Source organism: Cariama cristata, unplaced genomic scaffold, assembly GCF_000690535.1.
Source record: "Cariama cristata isolate BGI_N322 unplaced genomic scaffold, ASM69053v1 scaffold44083, whole genome shotgun sequence".
NCBI lineage: Eukaryota > Metazoa > Chordata > Aves > Cariamiformes > Cariamidae > Cariama > Cariama cristata.
The window spans coordinates 1-9344 of NW_009609803.1; the positions used below are offsets into that span (position 1 = coordinate 1).

Sequence of the window (9344 nt, forward strand, 5' to 3'; positions counted from 1 at the left end):
ATCACTGTAGGTCCCTTCCAAATTAAATAGTCTATTCTAAGTCTGTTCTTCCCACAATGCTGTTACCCATCTGTGAAGTGGGAGAGGTGATCTCAGTCACTTTGGCACTGTGTACCAAGGGCTCTCTCTGTCCGTTGGGACAGAAGGACTGTTAACCTGGACTCATGCCAAGCTGGTTCCTGTGGTAGCGATGGTGGAACCACACTTTATAACCATAGTGCGTGTGGGAGGCAAAGTACGCCCAGCCTACTCCGAATTACTTAAACATAACATGAAATGACCTGAGGACATCAGGCACTCTGTCCTTCTACCCTCTGGCAAACCAAGTTTGGTATTTCAGCTGATTACCACCTTTTCAAAGCTCTTAGAATTTGTGCTGTCAAAGCAATAGTGTGAAGCTCAGTCCGGGTCGTGAATTAGAGGCAATGTAAAGCCTTGATGCAGCAGCACAGATACTGCTTTCTTTCTCTTTCCACTATATGTTCAGTAGATTATACTGTTTCAATTGTGGTTTTAGGACATTCAACCAAACTGTTGGAACTTATGAGGAGCTCCAAACTTACCTTGAAGGTTATGTGGCTAATCTGGCCCAGGCAGATGAAAAACGGCATGCAAAGTAAGTCAGATCATTTGTTAGGCACATTTTTAGTAGGTAATCATAAAAAAAAGAGTGATAGATATGGAAGTAAAATTATGGATGGTAGCTGCTGGAGATGGGCCCCTAGGAATGATAGCAATCACTATAATAAAACTGTCTGAAATTGTCTGGATATGCTCATGGAGTCCAAGAATTTTTTTCTGAAACAAAAATTACATAGAATCTCAGTATATTGACATCCAACCAAGAATTCACTCTATCCGAAAGAAACTAAGCACAGGAAAAAAGTGAAAGTGTGCTCAGATAATTTTTTGCATTCTCATGGTAAACTCTTTGACTGGTAAAACGCTTAAAGGTCAACTTTAACTCCGAATTGAGTTAATGAAACTGTATTACTGTGCAAAAGTCTCATTGCCATTTCAAATAGAAAGACACAGACATAAAAGAAACAGTCTATTTTTGATGTTTCAGTGTAGCACTGGTGCCACTAAAGAGTTTCCTTTTAGCTGTGGACCACACTTTTAGTTTATCTGCCTCTGATTTCTACCTGAGCACTATTGGAAGAGTAGCAGAGTATGTTTTTCTTCTGTTTAGAAATAGAGCTGCATTTTTATTTCTGATCATTCTACTGGAATTGTGCACAGTCCTTCAGAAATTAGTCCTCCAACTTGAAGTGCCCAAAATTTTGCAGCTGACTGCATAATTGGGAACGTCACCACAGATCAGCTCTTGATAAAAATCCCGTTGATTGTACTCGGTGAACTTCAGTAGCATCTCACTTCTAATTTAGTTCCATAGGCTATCCAAAAAGAAAGTGCTTGTGCATAAAATAAAATTAAGATGCTGTTAGGAAATAAGAAGGCTTTTCTTTTTTTATAGGAGTATTAGAGTACTGTCATACAGGTTGCTGGCAAGTAAAGCACTAATCTGTGTTAATTTTCTTCATGCAGAGGAAGATCCTTCTGTGGACAGTTGACCAAAGAGGTCTCTTTGGAGATGATAGAGCTGAAGGAGAAAGTAGCCCAGTTCCCTCCTTCCCCATTCCAGAATTTAGAAGTTGTTGCAACTCTGGGTGTTGGTGGGTTCGGAAGGGTTGAGCTTGTAAGAGTTTGTTTTAAACATATTCAAGTAGTTCTCTGTCTTAGATGATTGATTTAACCACTGAAAAATGTGAAGGATTTTAATATTCTGTATGCTTGTGCCTCTCAGGCAGAGGTAATTCTATATGAAGAATGCATAGTTAAATATTTTCAAGACTTCGATGTTCAAAGAGACAAATCCATTCTTGTGTACCTCCATCTCCTGCTGTTAAAAGTATCTTCCTGGTTTACTAGACATATATTCAACAGTTTGTGTATGTGGAGTTTACAGATGTGCCTTCCTGCTTTGTGTTCCCTGAATTGCAAGCCTTTTCCCAAGATTCTGCCTGGACTTGAAGTAATCTCCGGTATCACATAGTCTGTGTTAGTAGAATTGCTTCGGTATGCCCCACAGCAACTATAACCAGTGTGATCAAGCTCTGAGCTGTGTTGACTTTCAAATTTCCAACAATTTGTAATGGTTCTTTTGAGTAGCATGAACAGCTGTGTTTCTGGGATGCAAAGAGCTTCATCAGACTAAAGTCTTCAATTCAGCTCTCCTCTGGCTGAGTAACAAACATTTGAAAAAAAAAAGTAGTGAATGCTGCATATGCAGACTGCTGAAGGTAATGGTAAATTAAAAGATTGTGTGATTTTAGTGAAGTCAATAATTCTTTACAGTAGACAGACCTTCAATTGTTTTATTCCGACTCATGCTTCACAAAACAAATTTCCACAGTGGTTAACTGCCATCTTGGAAATTCTAGAGCATCACCTGAATAATAAGCTAAAAGTTGAATTCTCAGCCAACTGTAGAACACTGATAGCTGTTTCCTTGGTTTCCTGGAAGCCCTGTTTTAACTTCCATCTTTTTATTGCATATTGGATAATATTTCAGGGTAATGCAAAATCATTTGCAAACATTCTTCATACTGCCTCTGCTTTTTGTTCTTTTGTGTTATGCTAATGGTCAGAAATCTTACATTGAAATTAGGGTCCATTGTGCTATAAACTCACTGTAAAATGTAGTACCTATTCAAACTGCTGCTATTTTGTATACATAAAATGAACACAGGGAACATTTCATTTTACAAGTGGGAACTGGGACACTAAAAGGATCTGATGCTTGACTTAAAATCACACAGAACAGTTCTGCAGAAAATCTGGAATTAATCCTTCATTACAGTCATCAATTTCAGTCCTGTGCTGCCTCGAAAAAGATGGATATCAGTATATCTATTGAGAACAGATTGGTAAAACATTCTTTCTTTGCCTCACATGTACTTATCATTTTTATTCACAGGTTAAAGTGAAAAATGAGAACATGGCTTTTGCTATGAAGTGTATAAAGAAGAAACATGTAGTGGACACCAAACAACAAGAGCATATCTATTCTGAGAAGAAAATCCTTGAGCAGATATGTTCTCCATTCGTTGTAAAGTAAGTTGACAGTAAGATTCCCTTGAAAGTTGACCCCTGGTTGACCCACTGGACAGCATTATTAACAATGAGGTTTGGCATATTTGAGTTCTGAAGCAAAGACATTGCAAGTCTTGCATTTTATTTTGCTTTTCCTAAATTGTTGCTCTTTGTCTCCACAGACTGTATCGCACATTCAAAGATAGTAAGTATGTATACATGCTACTGGAGGCTTGCCTTGGAGGGGAATTGTGGAGCTTGCTGAGAGACAGGTAACAGCAAACAGAGTGGAACAGTGTTGTTTAAAATTACCAGTCAGCTCCATCTGTATGTTGAGTAGGTTCTCTATTTAAGGGCTGCCCTATGAAAAGATGTTTGGTTCAATTTTCAACCACATGAGTGATATACTGAATGTCAGTGCAAAAAAACTGTTAATATTCTGGGTGTTATACATTATCTGGTTAATGAACGAGGCATTTTTAGAAGATAATTGTCTGCAAGGATAGTGATTATTTTTGTTCCAGAGGCAGCTTTGACGAAGTCACTACCAAGTTCTGTGTTGGGTGTGTGACAGAGGCTTTTGACTATCTACATCACATAGGAATTATCTACAGAGACCTGAAGCCAGAAAATTTGATTTTGGATGCTGAAGGATATATAAAACTGGTAAGATATAATCCTTTTGTAATGTTATCCTTTTGTGCCTGTATCCTGTTTTCTTGCAGAAGGGATATAAATAGGCAGCATGTAATTATAGTACCAGGATCCCAAAGTTTAATAACCCTTACGCTTCAGCAGAAAGAGAGCAGGCTACTCATTGCACAGTGAGAAACAAGGGCATTGCAAAGCCATTGCAAGCCACAGACAAACTGAGGATTTGCAGCCTCTGAGAGCTCTTGCCACAGCATAAACAGCAAAAATAATTTCTCCCAGCCGCGAATCTTAATGTAAAGGCACAAACCACATTTCCCAGGTGCAGAATTAACCTCCCTGTCCAGCCTCAAGCAATCATAGGTTCTACATTATCTCTGTAGAGAGGAATCACAGTAAAGAGCTCCTGCCATACTTGAGTGTGACAGTGAAATGTGAAAAGAGAATAATACCCTTCAAAGAATATGAAATATCCACTCTGAGGACAATGAGCAATCCACCATTTTCCATGGACTGTAAATCTCGTGTCCTCAAGGAAAGTATGGGTTGTTCTATCCAAAAGGAAAATAATTCAGGAAATTACTTGTGAGAATAAATGGATCTGTTCTATAACACTCAGTAATCCAGTGGAATTACTTTTCTCTTTCACAACACCACTGTGTAGTTGTTTTAGCTGTAAACTGGCGATTCTGAGATTTTTGCAGGAGGTGAGGAAGCAATTAAAACCTTAAGGCTTCCCAGTGCAAAACACCTCTGTATTATGCAGCATATGTTGATTTTGATCAGGTTGATTTTGGATTTGCAAAGAAGATCGGATCAGGGCAGAAAACTTGGACGTTTTGTGGAACCCCTGAGTATGTTGCCCCTGAAGTCATCCTGAGTAAAGGCCATGACTTCAGTGTGGATTTTTGGTCCCTTGGGATTCTTGTGTATGAACTTCTTACTGGCAGGTGAGTGCCTCCTACTCCAAGTTCTTACCTTGTTTGTTTGTTTTTAGAAACTGTTTCAAGGTTATTTTTAAAACAAACAGTTTGGATTTTTTTCCCATCAATAAACAGGAATGACTTGCAAAATGATACTTCTTTTTGCCTTTTATGCATGTCTTGTCTTCCATCGTTTCAGAAATGCCACAAAGTGTGCGACACAGTCTCAATTCTGGTTTATCCATCCAAGGAAAGGACTAGACACCAGCTATAAGTGGCCGGTGCAGAGCTCCTTTAACTGATGATGATGTTTCCTGTGAGGAACAACTGACAACAGACTGTTCTTTTCCCCTTTAGTGGGTTACGAAGTACAGTGGGGTGGCTGAACTGTAAGCAGGGCTCATTCTTTGCCTCCATGCACACTTCCATGACGACTCTTTGTGAACGCCCAATGGTAGCTTCTCCGAGTTAGGCTGGAGGCAGAGCTAGCTTAGAGGGACACATATGATCATGCGTTTTTCCTGGTACCTAGAGGTAGCTTCTCAGCTTCAAACCTTTCTGATATCTTAAGCAGAGTGAAAGGCTGAAGGCTGTAAAACTAGGAAGGTGGGGTCTTTTTCCATATTCTCAAATATTAGTTTTCTTGAGAAATGGCCACGTCTGCTCTTGCCAGCCATTCCATTTATCAGTGTTGCTTTCTTTTTCTAGTCCACCTTTCTCTGGAGCTGATCAAATGATGACATATAACTTGATTCTCAAAGGCATTGAAAAACTGGATTTTCCTAAAATAATAACAAGGAGGCCTGAGGATTTGATCCGCAGACTCTGCAGGTAGGAGAGGCAGTTTGTGGCAGAGCCTGGGTGTAGATAGTTTGAGCTTTTTGAGATCCACACTAGAGTGTTTAATTCCTGACAACTTCGTTTAAAATTGTTATACCTAGCATGGTTTATTCTGATTATATTCAGTACACATGCATGCCTCTGAGTATGTGTCACACCTCTTAGTCTGCAGAGGTATCATCTGGAAATGCAGGCTCTGGGCTTTCTCTGTAGCTGTGAATTTTTTCTGAAACACATCTTAGGGAAAACTTAAGTGTGGGCTGAGGAAAGAGCTAAAGAATTTAATTTTATTATGAAACGCAGTGTTTTAAAAAAATACTTCCAAAATTACTTGAGCATATAGCTCCTACAGAAATCATAGGGCACTTTGACTTAAGCCCACTTGAAAATGTGCAAAAAAGGTGGTATTTCAAAAGGGCCAGCATAACTCAGAAGCATTAGGGCATAGTGGCATGCACAACCTGTAACCTGTAAGACCTACAAATGCTCTTTTAAAAAAATAAGAATATTTTTTAAACTCTTATCCTTACTCTCTTTCTTTTCTTTTTTTTTTTAAAGGCAAAACCCTACGGAAAGATTAGGCAATATGAGGAATGGAATTAATGACATCAAGAAGCACAGGTAAGTGAAAGAGACTGTCAAGAAAATATTTGGGTTTTAATATGAAAATATTTTCAATATTTTAGAACCCAATCCGGTAAACCCATAAAGCTCCAGGGACTTCCAGACAGATTGCGTAAGAGAGATCTCTGTTGCTATTTAGTATATTTGTGACTATAGCAAGCAACAATATAAACATAAATCCTCAGCACGATCATTTAGAAACATCTTGTTGTTTACTGGTTTTGTTGCAGGTTGATGATGTAGGAGTTTAATTCAGTTCTCAGAGAAATCGTTGCCACTTCAGCATCTGCCTTTCAGACCTCCCGACCCTTAAACAGTTGCTTTTTCAAGAATGGTAGTTAGGAGCTCCAGAGCAGTATTAGAGTTTTGTCCTTTCTTCTAATGAAGACAATCCTCTGTGTATTAAACATTTCCTGCTTTTTCTTTTTATCTGAGTTATTTCTAAGGCCTGCAGTTTGTGCTTGGGAAAAGAAATGCTTTGACTTTTCCTCTTGTCTCCCTCTTCTCATGCTATTAAAAGAGGGTGGAATTCCAAGGGGAAGCATAAGTCTTTGCATGGCTGTGCTTATGCATATATTAACCTGCCTGTCATTTTGACAACTTTTATGCAGAGATGATGCAATGGATCTGGTGGTCTTGAAGCTCCCCCTGCTCCCAGTCCCTTATATGGCAATGACAGCGCTCAAGTTTCCTTCTTCTAACAACTGTGTTGTCACTTGGACAGAAGTTGTCATGCAAAAATGCCTTTTAGCCCTTGTTGACCTGTTTTTTCAGCTGTTAAGAGTATAATGACAGCAAACAATCTGTCTGTCTTTCTTGGTCTCTCCCTGTCTGTCTCTCATTTCTTTTTAATCAGGTGGTTGAGTGGTTTTAACTGGGATGGTCTGAAAGTGAGGAAATTAACATCACCTTTAAAAAGAGAGGTATTGGCTTTAGCTTTCAATATCGTAATGCTTTACTAATATATAGGTGCTTGGCAACAAAGAAACAACTGATGGTGAGAGTGAAATTTCCCAAGGATGCACATGAATTATTACAGCTCACTATTTTTAGTGGAAATCAAATGAAAGAGAGACAGCAAGTGATACATAACTTAAATTCAGTTAAATGATGGAAATATTATTCTGCCTGTGAACTTTGCATTAGGTTTTCACCATTACTAGAATGAATGGTGTTTTGTCAGAAACAAATACTGAAAAAACTTATTTTCCTTGGTAATGGGCACATTATTAAGATGAGCTGTTCACATTACTGTGCAGAGTACAAATTCCTGTATTCTTTTACTACTGAGTTACAGCACATCCTTGAATAAGCTTCCTCTTTTAAATGGTCCATTTCTCTTTGCCCTAAAAGGAAAAAAGCTTGAGGGTAAAGAACTTGAAACTCCCTTTGAATTCAATTTGAAACAGAAAATATTTCTGAGATCTGCTTTGAGTAGCTACCCCATGAGTGTAGATTTGGTCTTAAACAAATTTGAATCAAAATTGTATGCAGCATGGCCCAGTTTTCTTGTTGACTTTATAGGGCTTTGGGTGAAATCTAGGATTTGATAGTATTTGGGGAGTGTTTTTTGTATAAGGAGGCCTAAGCCATTGTTCTGTTGTACAATTTGATTACTGATATCTTTTAAAGAACAGGGAATTGCATCCATTGAAAGAAGTCATCCATATCATGCTAGCCTTTCATTGGTAGCAATAAAAATGATGCATAATCAATGAAGAATACTTTCAAAAATTGCCTTCTGAAACAAACATTTATTTGTGTTTTTAATGTTCTAGTTGTCTGGACCAACTGATTACAGCTACTTTGACAGCTATCCACCTGAAGAGGGAACCCCTCCAGATGAACTTTCAGGCTGGGACAAGGATTTCTGATTTTTTTTCTTCCAACACATTTATAGAGACTCATAGGCATCAATTCTAAATCTGCTGTCTTGTTTCTTGCTTAAAATCAAATTACACAAGGTTCGTGACAAACACAATATTCCTTGAAGGACCGAAGACAGTACAGCAGCCAAAACTTGTTTAGATGATGCACCAAAATCTGCGTGCATCTCTTTATAACAAGTTTTGAAGGTTTTTTGATACACAGTGGGTCTATGAGCATCCAACTGTGGATTGGATGTATGGTTTTGCCATTGGAAATATCATTAGCTAATATTTTGATATTAACAAGGTTACCATATGTCTTTATTTTGAATGAATAGGATGAGTATTGGAAGCCAATAACTCTGTGGCATTTGTCAACAGCTGACTTTACAGGCATTTGTTTTTCATTTTATCTTAAGTCTGCTAAAAAAATCTTTCCCATAATGGCCAGTATTGCATTGATGCAGAAGCGTGTAGAAAAGAGACTTTTACTGAAAGGTTGCTTTGATCTAATGCTGCAGCTGAAAGGGTGTCACTGTGAAAGCTGCCTTTCTGTCAGTCTAGTTTTGCATTAGGTTGAATATGTGAGATAGGGTATAACAGGTCAAATACAAATCCAGTAGGAAACAAGGTATATACATAATAGAAGTTGCCTGGAGAAGCAGGCTGTGGTATGTATTTCCCTTACTGCTTCAAAGAGCCGTGTCCATTTCTTACAATGTTTTGCTTTTAAGTAGCGTGAAGATAAAATAGATGGACAAAAAGCATTTATTTTGCAGGAAAAAAATATGTATGTACAGAATCATATTTTTCCTTCAAATATATATTCAGATTGTTTTCATTGATATTTTGCTGAAATGCTACATCTGTTCACATCAGTGCTAAAAACTCCCACCCATTTCAGTGTTCCAGTTGGTATCACTAGATGTGAACTCTCACTAGATGTTATTTCAAATCATATTTCATCAGACATCGTACTAACATACAATTATTCTGAGTTCTACTCATATAGGAGTGGAGAATAAGAGAGCAAAAACTTGATTATTTTTTTTTCTCTTGTAACGAATTATATTCACAGAATCACAGAGTGCTCGGGGTTGGAAGGGACCTCTGGAGATCATCCTGTGCACCCCCCCTGCCAAAGCAGGGTCACCTACAGCAGTTGCACAGGATCACGTCCAGGCAGGTTTTGAATATCTCCAGAGACGGGGAGTTTTGGAATACCTCAGGAAAGGGAGCCCCCCCAGCCTCTCTGGGCAGCCTGTGCCAGTGCTCAGACACCCTCAAAGTACAGAAGTACAGATGGAACTTCCCGAGTTTCAGATTGTGCCCGTTGCCCCTT

General features: G+C 38.5%; 1 protein-coding gene across 1 annotated transcript; it reads left to right on the top strand.

Moving 5' to 3' along the window:
• Positions 1–524: 524 nt before the first annotated feature.
• PRKG2 (protein kinase, cGMP-dependent, type II) lies at positions 525–8200 on the top strand. Its single transcript, XM_009697628.1, has 10 exons — positions 525–616; positions 1549–1615; positions 2981–3117; positions 3279–3368; positions 3621–3762; positions 4534–4697; positions 5379–5501; positions 6069–6131; positions 6991–7057; positions 7913–8200. Exons 2-10 carry the CDS (start codon positions 1595–1597, stop codon positions 8006–8008), a joined length of 903 nt encoding a protein of 300 aa, XP_009695930.1. The 5' UTR covers positions 525–616; positions 1549–1594; the 3' UTR covers positions 8009–8200.
• The last annotated feature ends 1144 nt before the right edge of the window (positions 8201–9344 follow it).

Bases quoted from the DNA above. Each gene is read 5' to 3' on its own strand.
- PRKG2 (XM_009697628.1), top strand. From the start codon at position 1,595: ATGATAGAGCTGAAGGAGAAA. The intron at 3,369-3,620 runs GTAACAGCAAAC...TTTTTGTTCCAG, and splicing joins TGGAGCTTGCTGAGAGACAG to AGGCAGCTTTGACGAAGTCA. The intron at 7,058-7,912 runs GTATTGGCTTTA...TTAATGTTCTAG, and splicing joins CATCACCTTTAAAAAGAGAG to TTGTCTGGACCAACTGATTA.